The 19,724-nt window shown below is 36.8% G+C and overlaps 2 protein-coding genes across 2 annotated transcripts in view; both read left to right on the top strand.

The window, feature by feature from the left end:
- LOC143391245 (N-acetylated-alpha-linked acidic dipeptidase 2-like) overlaps window positions 1-19,724 on the top strand; it is a 152,946-nt gene that overhangs the window by 104,920 nt on the left and 28,302 nt on the right. The gene's annotated exons all lie outside the window — the stretch shown is intronic.
- LOC143392099 (tripartite motif-containing protein 64-like) lies at window positions 450-7,597 on the top strand. The gene is made up of 8 exons (XM_077108737.1): window positions 450-860; window positions 1,619-1,714; window positions 2,363-2,602; window positions 3,346-3,368; window positions 4,264-4,361; window positions 5,407-5,556; window positions 7,214-7,332; window positions 7,478-7,597. The coding sequence occupies exons 1-8, from the start codon at window positions 450-452 to the stop codon at window positions 7,595-7,597; spliced, it is 1,257 nt and encodes a 418-aa protein (XP_076964852.1).

The following is a 19,724-nucleotide window of genomic DNA, read 5'->3' on the forward strand; positions in this document are numbered from 1 at the left end:
ATGTCATAAAGACTGTCTTTACATTTACTATAGTCATTGAGTCATAGAGAGCGAGAGCGAGATAGATAGAGAGAAAGAGAGAGAGAGATTGATTTTACATGGGTATCTGGAGCAAACACCTAATGTAAGTAAGTCTGAAATCATCCTAAACTTTCTTTGTGCCAGTATTAAACTTGCCCAAATTAATGAGAAAGTTGTTTTTTTTTAATCTAGATCATGCTCATTTCATTTTTCATTTGAGTTATACAAGAAACTCAAACTGTTGATATATTTTTATATCTCAATTTATATTGCAGGAGGTTAATAGAAAGATGATACATGACTCAACTGAAAAAGCAGTGACCAAAGCCCTTTTATAATTGTAATTTTCTCATCAAGACAGAAGGATAACACTCTCTTCTCTCCCTCTCTCCTCTCTCTCCACCCTCTATATTTTTGGTTTCAGAAACATGGATTCTCATGCCTTGCAAGACTTCCAGAGTGCACTCACATGCTCCATTTGCATGAATTACTTCTTAGAACCTGTCACCATTGACTGTGGACACACCTTATGCCAACCCTGCCTCTACTTCTGCTGGGATGAAGCCCAAACACCCAGGTGCTGCTCTCAGTGTAGAGAAATAGTTGAGAAGACAGACTACAGGACTAACACTGTTGTCAAGAAGCTGGCCTCTCTCGCCAGACAGGCCAGACCTAGCTCAGACAGCAACTCTGGGGAGCAGCTCTGCAGGAGAAATGGGGAGACAAAGGGGCTCTTCTGCGAGGTGGACAAGAGCCTGCTGTCTGCATGCTGCTCTGAATCACCTGAACACGTGGTTCATAGCTACAGCCCAGAGGCTTGCGTGGCGGAGGAGAACAGGGTGAGTGATGTAACCTAGAACCTGTAGGGTCCAGATCAAAGAGAAGGATGAAGACTCGTGATAATGAGGCAGATAAGCCTGAAGATGGTAGAGGTGGTGATGTTTCCATGAAAATGTGCTGTATAAATGCTGATCAATTTGACACTAAAATCAAAAATAAGTTGAATGCTCACGAAGGGAATTTCCTCTAGGAATATTGTCCAAAAAACAGGGCATGGTGGCTATGCCAATAATTTTAGCTCTTCAGCAAACTGAGGCAGGAGGATGCTAAATTTGCAGCCAACTTGGGCAGCTTAGCAAGACACTCTGCTTCTTTTCTTTTTTTAAAGCGCTGGAATATAGTGCAGAGGTAAATTATTGACTACTATGTGTGAAAATTTTTTTTCAGTATCCAGTACTGAAAAACAAATTATAAAGTAAATATATTGTCCAAATGTGTGAAATTGGGCAGCAGTACAGCAGATGGCTACCACTAGGAACATGAACTTCTGTTACTGAAGCCTAAACCCTTTTATAGTGAGACTATATAAAAACTGCTTTCTCAGAAAATGGACTGTATCATTTATGGACTCTATTAAAAATATTATTTTTTTCTTCTACTTTACCCAATAGTAAAATTAATTTGGACTATTTTGTAAAAATTGACTCTTTAAAACTCAAGATTACTGTTCTCCCAAACACCGCTTTATTCTAGCACATAAAAGATGAAACCTACAAGACTGTCTTCCCAATCACTAAAGCTTATGGTAATTTTGCAGGAGAAAATTGTAAAGAAAATGGATCCTTTATGGCAAAAGACTCAGGAGATGCAAGATAATCTAAATAAAGAAATTAGAAAATCTGAGTCCTTTGTGGTAAGTTTGAAAAGGTTTTATTTTTATGCAGATTCAAATGATGCTATCAGCTGAATTGGAGCTAACATTGAAGGATAGTGTTTTCCTCTCAGACAAGGCAGTGACATCTAGTAATATTACAAATGTAGTGGCCAACACAAACTAGTGTGAAGAATACTAGTATAAAGGGTGAATGAGGCATGTCTGTTATTTCTTGTACAACTCTGGAGATTTGGATAAATCTTCCCAGACACTGAGAATAAGACAGTCTTAGTTCTAGAGTCAGAAGAGAAATAGATTCAGCTATGGGCAAAGTGGAGTAGTTTTTAAATTAACAAAATAGTGTGTATAAAAATATTTTAATATATGTAGAAGAATCAGACAAAAGAACAAAAATAAAAGAGAAGTTTGAGGTAAAGAAGAAATAATTCATTAAGAACACTGAAGTGGCATCATAGGGAGGTAGGCTGGGATCCTGCAGAGGTCTTGATTTAATCAGGAGAGAGACAAGAAGCAGAAAGTCCAGTAGACAGTACTAGTAAATATTTAAAACACTTTGCAGGCATCAGGTGGAAAGTATATGAAGTACTTACTTGATGCTAAGACAATAATATTTGAAGTTTTAAATTTTCTTTTGAATGTAATTTTTTTTAATGAATATATCTGCAGGACTATGTAGTTTTAAGGAGGAACATGATCAAAGTTCAATATCAAATGATGCAACAGTTTCTCCTTGAAGAGGAGAGATTTCAACTGAAGACACTAGAAAGAGAAGCACAGGAAATTTTACAGCAACTCAGAGACAGTGCAATCAGAATGGCCCAACACAGAGAAAAGCTGAAGGAAATGTACAGAGAGCTGACTGAGTTGTGCCACAAATCTGACATGGAGTTGCTCCAGGTGACCAAGGTGGGTTCTTCCTGAGAGAGAGGAATTCTTGTCTGGGCAATATTGTCTGCAGACCCCACTGTGCTGAGCTGAGTGACAGGAGATCCTTTACACCCATCGTTGTCCAATCACTTGTCTCTGTATATTCTGTTAATCTTGAGAGACTGTAAGTCATTTAGAAGGTAAACAAGACAAAATTCTTGTATCATTAAGACTATGATACCCACAGCAAATTATCCAAAACTCAGTGTTCATACGAATGTTAATTTTGTTGAGGAAATATTCAGTTTATGTTTCCCAACTCCATTATCACACTCTGTTCTCCTACCCCAAAGCAGCTGAGGCTTTGCCCCTCTCTTAGACAAGATGTACAGAGTTTGTTAATCAATTACAATGAACTATTTTTCAAACAGGTCACTGTTTAGTTTTAATTCTCAGAGATGGTCAAATCTGTTTTGGGAACTAAGACAGGAGTCGAGTGACACTGGAAACTCTGTCCTGTTGCATCAGTGCATAGATCCTTTGTAAGCTCCATCCTTCTCAGTTCACACCAAGGCTGACTTTCACATTTAGTTTTGGCATTGGTATTAACATAGTCTAATGTGATTACTCAGAGAAAAAAAATGTTACACACACACATAAACACTCATACACACACATAGAGAGAGAGAGAGAGAGAGAGAGAGAGAGACAACAAAGTTCCAGAGAGAATGCAGAAAAACAGTGTTCACTTTATTAATATTATCTCTTTCATTTCCTTTTAGGACTTAGAGGACATATTTGAAAGGTGAGTTTTATGTATTAATCTCTGGTTTATGAGAAACTTGTTTTTATCTTGAAGAAGATAAATTTTTGTTTTCAGTTATTAACATATTTGTCCATAGATATTTAATATTTTGTTTGAAAAGAAGCTCTGAGGTAATATGTTCCTTGGTCTCAAAAATGTCCTTTTTTGGCTGAATTCAACTATACCTAAGAATGATTTGGTGTTCTGGGCTTTGTTGCACCCATTCCTTCTATGGACTCCAGCCCATAAACCTGACTAAGGAGATTTTCATAAGGTATCACACAAAAGAATCTAATTCTAGTGAGGTAGAATATAAACAAGATAAAAAAGAATAATACTCCCTAGGATGGGAAAAAGAGGGGGGCTTCATTACCATAAGTAACAATGACCAGATCCTGTTTCATCATCACAAATCCCTTTTTCAGAGGGGAAGGGCTGCCTGAGAACCCAGAGGATCAGTGCTACCAGGCTGTACTAGATTCCCTCCATGGGCAGAGATGATCAAAGTTGCTGGCTCAAAAAACTTTCCCATTTATAAACCAATGACTGTATCATTGGTGACCTCTGTGGACCAAAGTCCCAAAGGTTGAACAATCTGCTTTCTGTAAGATATCCGGGATCTTTGTATTTCCCAGGGTTGATTCAGGAATACAGGGAGGGGATGACAATCCATTTTTTTAAAGTTTGATAATGTTTGAGAAAAATAAAGACTGGATATTAGTATGTCTAATTTAGAAAAAAAGTATTATACAATCCCAAGAGTGTTGAATAAAATGTATGCCTATTTCACCAACATGGGCAATTTCTACAATATCTTGGATTAAAAGTGGTAATTTTGTAATGATTTTGTGTTTGATCTTTGGTTTGAAAGTGTAACTGATGTCATTCTTTATAGAATCAAGTTGCTGGAGATGCAGAAGCTCCAGCCAGTGAACCCAGAGCTCTCTTCATTACACATCACTGGAATCTTGGATATGCTGAACAAGTTCCGAGGTAGGAGTGGGCCCTCTGGCAGTCAGGTTCAATTATTTTAGTAGGTTCCTCAGAAAAGATGCTTTACCTTTTTAATTTTCTGAAATGAAAACATTTATATCTTCTTTCCCTGTCTAGTCATAATACAATGATCAAGACCACATTGGTTAACTTGTAGTGCAGACACATATTTTAATTCTGATACAGACAGTACAAGAGAAGGAAAATTATTGGTGTTTTGTGGCTATTAAGCAATGCAATGCTTTCTTCTCAGAGAAGCCATCAATATTTTGTGTTATTTCTGTTTATTCTAATTTTGAAGATTTAAATATGATTTTGGTGGTTTTCAATCTATTATATATTCCAAGTGCATTTATGATGTGCAATGAGCAAATAATAATTACTATTTATAAAGTATAAGTTTTTAATGAACCAAAAAATGACTAAATTTGTCATAAATAGAACAATTTTAATACCATCAGATGGATTTCAAAACAACTAAAAGGTAAGTGATCTTTGAACATGACCCAGACATGTTTGTGCCCCACTAGAGAAGAGGTCTAGATATCAGAAGGCTGAAATCCAACTTTAATTGAATGTATGGTCTCAGTAGATAATGTAAGTCAGAGGTGCTTTTCAGTAAAGGGTACAGATGTTGCTTTCTCTCAAATTATATGATGTGTGATAATGATGCGGGCACAATCATAGCAAAGTGATATCTATTTATTAATGGTATTAAAAACAACTCAAGAAGAGATTTCTACTAAAGAAAAAAGAACTTTTGGGTTTTTTTCTGAAACAACCCATCCAAAAGTAAGTATTAAATCACCCTTCATACAGCACAGAATACCTTCAGTTTTCTTTTGATTGCCAAGATAATTTAAAGATTTCTGGGTGCTAATGAGGGATAGGAACCATTCTTCATACATGATTGAGTTTGAAATCTCTCTACTCTCTATAGTTTCTTTTAGGAGGAGTCAATAAAGAGATTGATTAGGTAGATAATCTTTGCCCAAGGCAAATGCAGACACTATTTACTGATCTGATTTTTTATTTTTTATTGCAGTACACAATGGACTTATTCAAGGATGGGCCAATCGTTATATGAGTCTTCGTGATGAAGTTAGAAATAGGATATTTGGAGGTGATGGTGCAATTGAAAATCCCCAGAGACTGGAGAGTTATGTTATATGGGGTGTTGAGGCCTTTAACTCTGGTAAACACTATTGGGAGGTGGATGTGGGGAACACCTCCAACTGGATTATAGGTGTGTGTAAAGATTTTAGAAGTGACAGTTTTGAAAGTAAGAAAGGTTTTGTCTTATTTTCCTCGAAGAAGAACAATCACTGTATTCTCTCCACCAATTCCCCATCCTTAATTCATTATTTGCAAAGGCCTGCAGGTCGAGTTGGAGTATTTCTTGATTATGAAAATGAAACTCTCAGCTTTTATGATGTTTGCCGAGGTTCCCTCATTTACAGTTTCTTTTCTTCCTCCTTCACATCCCCTCTAACTCCTTTTTTTGTCTTTGGTTCTCCATAAAATTGAGGTTTTCCTAGGCATGGTTTCACATGGCCTTAATCCTTGCTACACAGGAAGCTGTGACAGGAGGACCACAAGTTTTGAGGACAGAATGGACATTTAAAAGAGAGATAAAAATGGGGGTCAAAGGAGACTTGAAGGCCAGTAGTAGAGCACTTTCTTAACTTGTGTGAGTCTCTGTGTTCATCCACAGTAATGAGAAAAGAAAAAAAATTAAAAAATGAAAGAAAAAACTGAGAAAATTCAAAAAACTATGATAATTCATTGGTGAATGCCCAAGTCTGAAGATACAGTGTTCTTGGGAGTTTCTCATGTTATGTTACATGCCTACACTTGATGTCTGGGGGTCTGTTTTAACTTAAGGAAGTATAATCATTTTATGGCCATAAATTGTGATAACCACATTGAATTTATAAATGTGTTCATTAAATTTTATTTTAATAAAGTGTTGTGAAACCACCATGATATGATTTGAGGTTATTTTTCAGTCCCTTCAAAAAAAATTCAATACCTATTAACATTAACTTCCAGTTCATTCCCACTTCACACTACCTGGAATTCTATTAACTGTTTATGTTTTTATGGATTTGTATATTTCAGAAAGTTCATGAAAATGGATATGTGTTATTTTTGTATCTTCTCTCAGTATAAAACTTTCAAGGCTCATCAACAAGGCAAACTATGTGTTTAATGTACATTATTTATCAAACCTATGCAAATGCTTATCAAATTGATATTTACTTATTGCCCCTAGACTCTAAATTCCAAGATCAGAAGGGTAGTACTACCATATTCTTATTATCCAAAATGCAATTCTTAGAAGGTAATACATGATGCAAATGGAGTGAAAGAGTGGATTAATTAACCAGTAAAAGTTATATCAAGAAATACCAGTATAGCATTAAGAATACTTCCCCAAATGCAGCTAACAAGGGAAGAAAATACTAAGAAATAATTTTAATAAAAGTCAAGTAATAGGTGATTTCCAGATTCATAATCTTCTATGGGCTGGATCTGAAAGTCCCTGAAAGGGCTATGGGTTTAAAGGCTCCTTCCTGAAATGTGCTGTTGGTTCAACAGTTATACAACCTTGGTGGTATGCAAGATGAAAAAGGGTTTCTCAGGTGGGTGGCCCAGGACCATGAGTAGACCCATTGAGACAGAATTGCAGACAACTGAGAAGTGTTGAAGATGGGATGCAGATTTTTGTCTTGGCAGTCAGTCAGATCCCTGAGCCCTGCTCAACTAAGCAAGTCTGTTCATTTTCTTACAAATCCACATCCAATGAAGAAAAACGTGCCAGTTCAAAGTGGTTGTGTTTTGTTCGAAAGGAGAAGGCAACCACACCTCACCTTTGGTTTATCCTGTTCCCTGTGGCACCCCCCCCACCTCTCAGCCAGGTGACTGTGATGCTCCATACTCAAGAATAGAGGTAAAAATAGAAGCACGGGTAAGACTGAGGTGGAATCTGAGATGCTGTTCCAAGAGGACCATCTAGAGGAAGGAGGCTCAGGTTATTCAAATGTGGAGCAAGAGGGTGATGACCAGAAACGTGTTTGGAGGGTTAAACTAAAAACGCTATGTGTTGTGTTAAGGAGGAAATGGATTTGCTCGCATACCTCACAGTGGATGGAATCTGGCACTACTGGGATAACAAAGCCATTCCACCTTCAGAAGATTTCTCAGAAGAATCTGAAGTCTTATGTCATACATAGGACCAGCCTTCAGACTATCCTGAAATTGGCCACCTTATAAGTCTTGCTTGCATATGGACATTTTTATGCAAACTTGTAGACCATGGACATCCCTTTCGTGATCGCATTTGATCACTAGAAACATAACAATAAGACTATGGATGTGAATGTAGCCATATGCCCAATGTGACTGATTTTGGAACCCAGGGTGGAAGAGCGATTTTGAAAGAGTAGCCTTGGCAGTTGCGGAAACTGAACGCTAGGGGGCACACAGTTACTTTGAGTTGGAAAAACGAATCTCATTTTTAGCCTTTTTGTATCACATGTGTTCAGCTTTCTCTTTTTAACAGATCAGAAAGGATATGTGAACTGCATGATTTTTAGAAGCCCCCCCCCGACACACAGAAACTATATTTTGAGTGATTTATTTAAAATTTTTATTGCTGGTTGTTCAAAACATTACACAGTTCTTGACATATCATATTTCACACTTTGATTCAAGTGGGTTATGAACTCCCATTTTTACCCCATAAACAAATTGCAGAATCTCATCGTTACACATCAACTGATTTACATATTGCCATACTGGTGTCTGTTGTATTCTGCTGCCTTTCCTATCCTCTACTATCCCCCCACTATTTCCCTCCCCTCCATTCTTCTCTCTCTACCCCCATTTAGTGTAATTCATTTCTTCCCCTTTTTTTCTCCTCTCCACTAACTTCCTCTTGTATGTAATTTTGTATAACCATGAGGGTCTCCCTCCACTTCCATGCAATTTCCCTTCTCTCTCCCTTTCCCTCCCACCTCTTGTCCCTGTTTAATGTTAATCTTCTTCTCATGTTCTACCTCCCTACTCTGTTCTTAGTTACTCTCCTTATATCAAAGAAGACATTTGGCATTTGTTTTTTAGGGATTGGCTAGCTTCACTTAGCATAATCTGCTCTAATGCCATCCATTTCCCTGCAAATTCTATGATTTTGTCATTTTTTAATGCAGAGTAATACTCCATTGTGTATAAATGCCACATTTTTTTTTATCCATTCGTCTATTGAAGGGCATCTAGGTTGGTTCCACAGTCTTGCTATTATGAATTGTGCTGCTATGAACATTGATGTAGCAGTGTCCCTGTAGTATGCTCTTTTTAGGTCTTTATGGAATAGACCGAGAAGGGGAATAGCTGGGTCAAATGGTGGTTCCATTCCCAGCTTTCCAAGAAATCTCCATACTGCTTTCCAAATTGGCCGCACCAATTTGCAGTCCCACCAGCAATGTACAAGTGTACCCTTTTCCCCACATCCTTGCCAGCACTTGTTGTTTGACTTCATAATGTCTGCCAATCTTACTGGAGTGAGATGGTATCTTAAGATGGTTTTGATTTGCATTTCTCTGACTGCTAGAGATGGTGAGCATTTTTTCATGTACTTGTTGATTGATTGTATGTCCTCCTCTGAGAAGTGTCTGTTCAGGTCCTTGGCCCATTTGTTGATTGGGTTATTTGTTTTCTTATTGTTGAATTTCTTGAGTTCTTTGTATACTCTGGATATTAGGGCTCTATCTGAAGTGTGAGGAGTAAAGATTTGTTCCCATGATGTAGGCTCGATATTTACCTCTCATTGTCTCTTTTGCTGAGAAAAAAACTTGTTAGTTTGAGTAAGTCCCATTTGTTGATTCTAGTTATTAACTCTTGTGCTATAGTGTCCTATTGAGGAATTTGAAGCCCGACCCCACAGTATGTAGATCATAGCCAACTTTTTCTTCTATCAGACACCGTGTCTCTAATTTGATATCAAGGTCCTTGATCCATTTTGAGTTAACTTTTGTGCATGGCGAGAGAAAGGGATTCAGTTTCATTTTGTTGCATATGGATTTCCAGTTTTCCCAGCACCATTTGTTGAAGATGCTATCCTTCCTCCATTTCATGCTTTTAGCCCCTTTATCAAATATAAGATAGTTGTAGTTTTGTGGATTGGTTTCTGTGTCCTCTATTCTGTACCATTGGTCGACCTGTTTTGGTACCAGTACCATGGTGTTTTTTTACTATTGCTCTGTAGTATAGTTTGAGGTTTGGTATTGCTATACCGCCTGATTCACACTTCCTGCTTAGAGTTGTTTTTGCTATTCTGGATCTTTTATTTTTCCATATGAATTTCATAATTGCTTTATCTATTTCTACAAGATATGCCGTTGGGATTTTGATTGGCATTGCATTAAACCTATAGAGAACTTTTGGTAATATCGCCATTTTGGTGATGTTAGTTCTGCCTATCCATGAACAGGGTATATTTTTCCATCTTCTAAGATCTTCTTCTATTTCTCTCTTTAGGGTTCTGTAGTTTTCATTGTATAAGTCTTTCACCTCTTTTGTTAGGTTGATTCACAAGTGTTTTATTTTTTTTTGAGGATATTGTGAATGGAGTGGTTGTCCTAATTTCCATTTGAGAGGATTTGTTGCTGATATACAGGAATGCCTTTGATTTATGTGTGTTGATTTTATATCCTGCCACTTTGCTGAATTCATTTATTAGCTCTAATAGTTTCTTTGTAGACCCTTTTGGGTCTGCTAGTTATAGAATCATGTCATCTGCAAATAGTGATAATTTAAGTTCTTCTTTTCCTATTTTTATGCCTTTAATTTCTTTCGTCTGTCTGATTGCTCTGGCCAGTGTTTCGAGGACTATATTGAATAGAAGTGGTGATAGGGGGCATCCCTCTCTTGTTCCTGATTTTAGAGGGAATGCCTTCAATTTTTTTCCATTCAGCATGATGCTAACCTGAGGCTTAGCATAGATAGCTTTTACAATGTTGAGGTAAGTTCCTGTTATCCCTAGTTTTTCTAGTGTTTTGAACATAAAGGAATGCTATACTTTGTCGAATGCTTTTTCTGCATCTATCGAGATGATCATATGGTTCTTATCTTTGAGTCTATTGATGTGGTGAATAACATTTATTGATTCCCATATATTGAACCATCCTTGCATCCCAGGGATGAATCCTACTTGATCATGGTGCACAATTTGTATGATTTGTTTTTGTATCCGATTTGCCAGAATTTTATTGAGGATTTTTGCATCTAGGTTCATTAGAGATATTGGTCTGTAGTTTTCTTTCATTGAGGTGTCTTTGTCTGGTTTCGGAATCAGGGTGATGTTGGCCTCATAGAATGAATTTGGAAGGGCTCCCTATTTTTCTATTTCCTGAAAAAACTTGAAAAGTATTGGTTTTAATTCTTCTTTAAAGGTTTTGTAAAACTCTGCTGTATACCCATCCGGTCCTGGGCTTTTCTTGGTTGGTAATCCTTTGATTGCTTCTTCTATTTCATCCATTGAAATTGGTCTGTTCAAATTGTGTGTATCCTTCTGATTCAGTCTGGGCAAATCATATGACTTAAGAAATTTATCGATGTCTTCACTATCTTCTATTTTATTGGAGTATAGGTTTTCAAAATAATTTCTAATTGTCTTCTGTATTTCTGTAGCATCTGTTGTGATATTTCCTTTTTCATCTGGTATGTTAGTAATTTGAGTTCTCTCTCTTCTTCTCTTTGTTAGCATGGCTTAGGGTCTGCAGATCTTATTTAGTTTTTCAAAGAACCAACTTTTAGTTTTGTCAAATTTTTCAATAGTTTCTTTTGTTTCAATTTTGTTGATTTCCGCTCTGATTTTAATTATTTCTTGCCTTCTGCTGTATTTTCTGTTGTTTTGTTCTTCCTTTTCTAGGGCTTTGAGATGAAATGTGAGCTCATTTATTTGTTGTTTTTTTCTTTTTTTGAGGAATGACCTCCAGGCAATGAATTTCCCTCTTTAAACTGCTTTCATTGTGCCCCTTAGATTCCAATATGTTGTGTCTGAATTTTCATTTGTCTCTAAGAATTTTTTGATTTCCTCTTTTATGTCTTCTGTAACACATTGATCATTCAGTAACATATTGTTCATTTTCCATGAGATGTATGATTTTTCCTTCTTTCTTTTATTGTTGATTTCAAGTTTCATTCCATTATGATCAGATAGAATGCATGGTATTATCTCCACCCCTGTATATTTGCTGAGGGTTGCCCTATGGCATAATATATGGTCTATTTTTGAGAAGGATCCATGTGCTACTGAGAAAAAAGTATATCCACTTGATGATGGTTGATATATTCTATATATGTCAGTTAAGTCTAGGTTATTGATTGTGATATTGAGTTCTATTGTTTCTTGATTTAACTTTTGTTTGGAGGATCTGTCCAATGGTGAGAGAGGTGTGTTGAAGTCACCCATAATTATTGTGTTGTGGTCGATTTGATTCTTGAACTTGAGGAGAGTTTGTTTTATGAATGTGGCAGCACCATTCTTTGGTGCATAAATATTGATAATTGTTATATCTTGTTGGTGAATGGTTCCTTTTAACAGTATATAATGTCCTTCCTTATCCCTTTTCGTTAACTTAATCTTGAAGTCGATTTTATTCCATATGAGGATGGCCACCCCTGCTTGCTTACGAGGACCTTGTGCGTGGTATGTTTTTTCCCAACCTTTCACCTTCAGCCTGTGTATGTCTTTTCCAATCAAATGTGTCTCCTGGAGGCAGCATATTGTTGGATTTGTTTTTTTAATCCGTGTTACCAGCCTATGTCGCTTTGTTGGTGAGTTTAAGCCTTTTACGTTTAGAGTTACTATTGATATATGATTTGTATTTCCAGCCATGTTTGATTATTTATCTTTTTTTTTTTTTTTGATTTGGTTTGTTTCTCCATGATTAGCTTTCCCCCTGCTCTCTGGCTTACTGAGGTACTTCCCACTGTTGGTTTTGGTTATTGTTTTTCATTTCTTCCTCGTGTAGTGTTCTGCTCAAGAGGCTTTGCAATGCTGGTTTTCTGGCTGCAAATACTTTTAACTTTTGTTTATCATGAATGATTTTTATTTCGTTGTTGTACCTGAAGCTTAATTTTGCTGGGTACAAAATTCTTGGTTGGCATCCATTGTCTTTCAGCGTTGGTCTGTGGATTGGTCTTGGGACTTATATTTAGGTCGAATGATGTGATGGTATTGAGGTTAGTATCTCTTGGCAACCTTGGAAGGTTGCTCTACTGACGAGAGATATTAACAGGAGAATGGTCTGGAGTATTTGGGGGAAGTTAAGGTCTTGGTAGCACTATAAAATGCCTCGGAACATTGACCTATACATATTTAGTAAATTACACATAAACAGTGTCATATTGCTTGGGAGAAAAGGTGTTAGAAGGGAAGGGAGGAAGTCACTAAAGAGAATGAGAGTAATAGATAGAATTCAAGGAAAGGGGAATAAGGAAATTGATAAGAAATGAAAAGACAAAAGAAAAAAATAGAGAATAAAAAAGAAAAAATTAAAAACAAAAAAATCAAAAAAGTGATAGTAAAAAATAAATACATAATACAAAAATATTTTTAAAAATTAAAAAAGAAAAAATTAAAATTAAAAAAATTTAAAAACAATTAAAAAATGCAGTCTTAGAGTTGATTAACTTCTCTTCCAGTAGGTGGAGCTGTGCCCACTGGTCCAAGCTTCTCCTCTCAGTGCATGGGAAGCAATCACTGTGTAGCAGCTCCTCCTCCCTGACTGGGCGGGTCTCCACTCCTGAATGTCTGAGGCCGTTTCTTGTGTCTAGTCACCTCGCCACTGGCCCCGTTCACAGGTGAAGCTCACCACAGTGCTGGCTACACATCAGGTCTGCTGCTCACAGGAGTCCTATGCTGTTGAACAACTGGGCACCCTATCCCTGCTTGCCAATCCCTCAGCCCCTAAGATTGTGGAAATTGGGGCTGAGAACCCTTGGAGTATTTTGCTTGCCCTCCGGGATCCACGCCCCCAGGAGCTGGTGCAAGAGACCTCAGTTGTCTGCACTGGTGGGAGTTGTAGCCCGGGGGTGTGTGGGGGGTCCCGTGCCTTGGGTCCCTGCGCCACTCCTAGATCCCTGGGTCTGACTATCGAGATCACAGGAGAGCTGGGAGGGGCCCTTGAGGTTTCCCCGCTGTGGGGAGGGAGGGGCTAGGGGATTACACACCTGTAGCAGCTGGTATCAATAAAGTTATCTCCTCCGCAGCTTTCTGATGACATCAGATCTCTGTCATGTTGGTATCCCATGCGAATGGCAGCATTTCATTCCCTTTGCCGGGTGACCAAAGCAACGGGTGGGGCCTGACCAGCCCTCTCAAGCCCCGTCTCAATCCTGTTGCCACTGCCTATGAAGGCTTAGTTGGTATTTACCTCCACAGTATTCAGCAGGACCCGGACTGAGAAGCAGTTTCTGCGGGTTCTTGAGCCCTGAGCCAGAGCAGTTTGTCTGCAAGATGCAGGCGAACGGGAGCCGGATTTCGGCCTCTCCGGGCTCAGTGTATGTTCTGATAGGAGCAGGCTCTAAGAAGCAGTTTCCACAGGTTCTTTAGCACTGAGCCTGAGCAGTATGCCTGTGAGACGCAGGCAAATGGCATCCTGAAATTACCTGTTCTATAGCTGAATGAGCTGCGATCAGACGAAAACAGGCGATGATGATGTCAGCTCTCCAAGATGGTGGCTGCTGGCTTCCTCGGTGGTCTGACCCGTGTGGAGAACTGAACTGGAGCGCTTTCTTCCCCATCTCAAATTCACCACTGAGCCCAGTGAGGGCACAGCCAGCAGGAGCCCGCAGAATCCGCAGCTCCGTATCTTTGCATTGCTAGCTCCTCATTCCAAGGCTCTCTCCGCAGTCTCTAGCAGCTGGTATTTTGTAAAAAAAAAAAAAAAAAAAAAAAAGAAAGAAAGAAAGAAGGAAATCTGATATTAAAAAATATAGTCTCTGTTCATATGTCATTTTTTGAATCATGATATCTTTTGAGAAATTTAAGTTTACTCAAATTGCTTTCAACAAGATTATTACTTCTTCTTTTAATTTTTTGCATTTGTCATATTCCTAAATTCAAAATCAAATCAGGATGCTAGATAATTGAATCTGTACTTTTACTTTTCTCAAATTACCCCCAAGAAATCATTGGTATTCCAATTTTCAATTCTAAAGGCTGGTAGAAATTTGGCAGGAGAGAAAAGATTTAAATGGCCAGGAGGAAAGTGAAGATGATAAAGGATTCTAGATAATAATAAAGAAAGGACAGACATTTGTGAGAAGAGAAAAATTTATGTTCAAGTAGTATGTTAAAATATTATCAGATATGAAAATAAGATTGAGAGAAAGTTGTATAATAGAAATTTAAATACCACATTTCCTATGGGGTATATTTGAGAAATCACACAGAGAGTGGGAATGTTGTTCAGTGGTAGAAAGATTGGCCTGGGTTCTATCACCAGGGCCAGAGAGAGAGATAAAAAGAGAAAAACCAGCACTAAGTGTGTTTGTAATGTATTAAGGAGATTGGTAAAGGAATTAAATGGATCATGGAATGGACTTGACCTTTTGTTCTTATGATACTCTATCCTGCATAAATCTACTCAGGTTGGGGATTTAAAATTCCCATACAATATAAAGGTTTCCTGAAGAAAAATAAAAGAATATATATATTCTCTTCAGAGGCACTTGAAGTTAGCTAGACTGTGGAAATTTCAGGAGATTGCAGCTGTTGTCCAGAGAGCTCAGAAGACACAGAACCCCTGAGCCACTTAGATGAATTTTCTTGCAACCACTAACAAGACCAATTATAGAGTCTTCAGGTGAGTACAAAATTCTCAGTAAATAAACTCATACTTTTTCCCTTACTTTTTTTCTAAATTCACTTGTCAGAAAGCTTTACAAATAGGTGCTGAAGCATATTTCATAAAAATCATGTAAGTATTTTTAGTTCATGCTTGAGCTTCAGAATTTTAAACTATCATTGTTTTGAAATGCAGAAGTTAATATATTTTATTTTATGTTCCATGTGTGTCCAAAAAAACTTTTGATGTCATGTAGTTCTATTTTGAGAGTGGGATTTAAGCTTAATTGGAAAACACTGAAGAATTCACAGGATGCTATTTTCTGAAACTTCAGGTTACAGCTTTGATCTATGAAGTACCCAGTGGAAACCCAGAATCTGGTGATGGCTTTGGAAAGATGACATTGATGAAAAAAAGAATGAGGTGCCAGAAATGGGAGGGTTTTCAATATCATTCTGGTTTAGAAAGAGGAATTTAGATGACCTCCACTCATTCATTCTAAAAGCACATTGTTTTTATTGTAAAATGCCAGTTGCCTTTTAAACACATTTTGCATACTTCCAAATGTGGATGACCTTTTGGATAAAAAGTCTGATATGATTGTGGATGTGTTGTTCTCAAACACTTATTTTTCAATATTAATTTTATAAATCTCTTTTTGACTACAAAAACTCAGAATATATCCTATGCTTTTTATAAACTATCACTTATAAAATAGTTGGAGGTTTAAAACAAATGTTCTGAGTTCTTTCATTGCAACCATTTTTCAGAGTAAGTTGTGACCATAAACAAAATGTAAGGGATTGTGTTTTCATTTGTTTCTTTACATTCTTGGGTGAATGTTATTTTATCTCAGTTACTCTCTGTGCCCTATGATTAAGTTTGTTTTTATTTTCATTTTTCAAAGGACATTGATATAAGAGGTATTACACCAGAAAAAACAAGATTGGTAAGAGGATAGTAGCTACCAGATCTGCCATGTATTTAAGTTTTCTTAGGTAATAGATGTACTCAAGAGACTATAGAAGGGGTAAAACTTTCATTGAGTCTTCAATATAATAAACAGAAAGTCAACTAAAACTGTGAATGCTATAAATCTCCTGAAACTTTGCTGTTTGAAAGGAGATATGGTCTGATTCTCTAGAAAATATTTGTTTCCAACTGCAGGGCCCTGAAGTCACTGATTAAAGGCTCACCTTCTACCCATAGAAAACAGTTGGAGGCATGCCTGGGGTGTTCATTGGATTACTTTGTATTATTTGTAGCTCCTTATCTCAGCTTGAGTGATACCTGTTTGGGTTGCCCTTAGAAAGTGGCCTTACTTAGGGCACTACAGAAGGGAATTCCTTTCTCTTTTAGACAATTATCTTCCTTTTGTCATATTATTCTTTCTTCAGGACATTTTTTATTTTATCTGAAGCTTTTTGAATGAGTAGACTGGCATTTGTGTTATTGATGTATGTTATTTAAGGGAGGTTCTGCTAAGATTTGGCAGGAGCATCCAGGTTTAAAGAGGTTGAGATTTCAAATACTGTGAGTGCAGCATATAAAAGGAAGTATAAATTTTATTTAGAAGTAGATAATCTTCCATTTATGTTGTTAAGTCTAAACTACTTGAGGAATATATTGCAGGTGAGGTTTATTTTTTTATTAACCCTTAAAGAAAGAAAGTAACATTTTTGCTCTTTATCTTTAGAAATACAGTATCACACATACGACAGGACTTCTAAAAATGATTTATCTGCTGAGTTGTGAGACTGAAGAATTTCAAACTCTTGTGAGATGTTTGCACAACTAACACTTTGTCAGTGACCCAGAGAGAAATCTCAAAATATCATGATGTCACAGCTAAGGCCTCTGCTCAGACAAAAACATCCTGAGACTACTAAAAAAAATATAGAGAATAATGTCCAATATAATGATAGCAAAGTATTCAACACAATCCTATTACATCTGAACTGGGAAAAAATATATAGCTTTTAAGCATTTCTCTTCAGAAATGTATAAATGTAAATGGGTTAGAGTTTTCTTGTAAATTGAGGAAGTTGCATATATTGAATGCATTAGTCTGGAAGTCATAGAATCTTTTAAAAAAATCTCATGAAAGGCAAAAAAAAAAAAAATTGAGAAATATCTAGACTTCACCCCCCAAAATCCTGACTGCTTATATCCACTTTTACAAAGAGAAGGAGGCCCAGTATTTCTAAGTGCAGGAGATGAACAACAAGGAGTTGACCAAGGTCCTATCTGAGAAAGAAAAGCAACTCCCAGAACAAATAAATAAGAAATATATTGAAGATTTACAGAAGGAGAAAAATGAGATTGAAGAAAAACTGTTTTAATTCAGAGAAAATCACCCTGATGTAGCCCAGGACTCCAAGACATCTGATGTCTACGAGAGGTGCCAAACCCAGACCCCAAAGAGACAATCTATGATTAGCATAAGAACATGACTAGGACAGGAGGCCCAGATTCCAAGTTGATATCAATAGACCAGTGGTCTCCATCAGCTGAAAGAAGAAAAACAGGGTCTGAAGTCTCCATGGAGTGATTCACTGGAGGTTTCTCACATGCCATCATCTATCAACCATCATTTCCTCACCAGGATCAAAACAGAACAATAAGGAAGGGCTTGAAGAGGAAGAAGAAAGTAACTCCTCAGTTTCAAGCAGTGGAGATGAAGATGGACGTGGTGGGTCTGAGGGCAGTGATTCTAGCTTGCTTATCTTTCTCAGGGGAATCCTCAGACAGACTTCATCTGAACTTTATTTATATTCTAAATTGTTATGGTCCTGCCTGAGAAATATACACAATAAAAGGAAGGTGTCCAGGTTGGAAAGAAGGGAATATGGTGCAGTAATTTCTACACCAAGTTTGTAAACCTGGGAAAGGAAGATCCTTCTGAAAGGATCAGTGGAAGTGTTACCAAGTGGAATTACACCGAATTAAGACTGTAAGAATACAGAATGAGATAATTGTGCTTTGGAATGCACACAGAACTAGACTGAATATTCTTGACGTAAGTTCTGCTTTCACTTTCTGGCTTCCAGAGATAGTAGAGGGGACACCTATAAACTTGTCCCTCACTCCTTCTATGAAATTATCCCTCAGGATGTTTGTACTGAATCTGGAATTAGAGATATTGGATGGTAGTGGGTAGAGTAGGTGTATTAAGAAAATTGACCATCTCCTATTATCTCTCTCCCATATGAAATTGGGCAGAGATATGCAGGCAGAAATATCTCTATGTATATATTTACCTCCTAGTTCTCAATGAGACTTTGGTCACTAATTTTTAAAAATGGAAATTAAAATAAAAAAACGCCTCATCTATTTTGTCTAAATATACTCAACCATGGAGTCAAAATTTTATAACTTTGAGTGCAGTTTTTATAAGTGATGCCTGAATTTATTCTGAGCAGAAGCTCCAATTTCTTCCTATTGCCCCAGGTGAGTGAATCTCACCTTTCATACTCAGGATAGATAATTACACAGATATAGACATGATAAATACACTACTCTGACTTTATCTTTACTGACTTTGGCTTATGCACCAATATACAAATATATTGATTATTTTCATTGTCTTGTGTTTTTGGATGTATATGTAAGCCTAGGAACTTTTATTTTATAATTTCTCCCTTGAATATTCCTTGCTATTTTCATATTTTATCCTTATGAATGTTAGTATCATAATAGTTGAATCATATTTATATGAAAAACATTGAGTTTTTAGAGTTTAAATTGTTCTGAACTTTAACAATTTTTTTTTCAGATAATAGTGGTATTATTTACAATTGCTGTACCTCTACTGTCTTTTCACTACTAAATATGTTGCATGAATATCTAGAACAATGTTAGGCAAAAGCACTAATATGATCCTGAGACTTTCAAGCTAAGTCTTAGTGAATTTTTATCCATGAAAATCATGCTGATATACACATTTGAAATAAATGAGGACGTAGTAAGACATTGTATTTTTTCTTATTATTAATCAGTTTGAATACATAGTGTTTGCTATTTTGCTGATATACACATTTGAAATAAATTAGGACATAGTAATCAATGTATTTTTTCTTAATATTAATCAGTTTGAATATATTGTGTTTACTAATTTTTCAAATACCTTTTCTCATAGAATGACTTTTTATTATTGTACTAGGCATGATTTTCCACAAAAATAGAACTCACAGACATAGATGACTTCACTATGAGGAACTGGCTCTAATAATTATGGAAGTTGAGAAGTCACATGATCTCCTATATGCAAGCTGGACGCTACATAAAACTGGTGCTATAATTCAGTGTGAGTCTGAAGACCTGAAAACCAGTAAAGCCAGTAGGATAAATCATAGTCCAAAGTTAAGAGACATACAATGAGATTTCTTAATTCAGACAGTTTGGTAAGAAATGATAAAACCTTCCATCATTTGCTTTTTGTTATATGTAGTACCTCAGTGGTGAGGATGAGGTTCATTCATTTGGGGTAGGTAAACTACTCTACTGA

Source organism: Callospermophilus lateralis, chromosome 2 (assembly GCF_048772815.1).
Source record: "Callospermophilus lateralis isolate mCalLat2 chromosome 2, mCalLat2.hap1, whole genome shotgun sequence".
NCBI lineage: Eukaryota > Metazoa > Chordata > Mammalia > Rodentia > Sciuridae > Callospermophilus > Callospermophilus lateralis.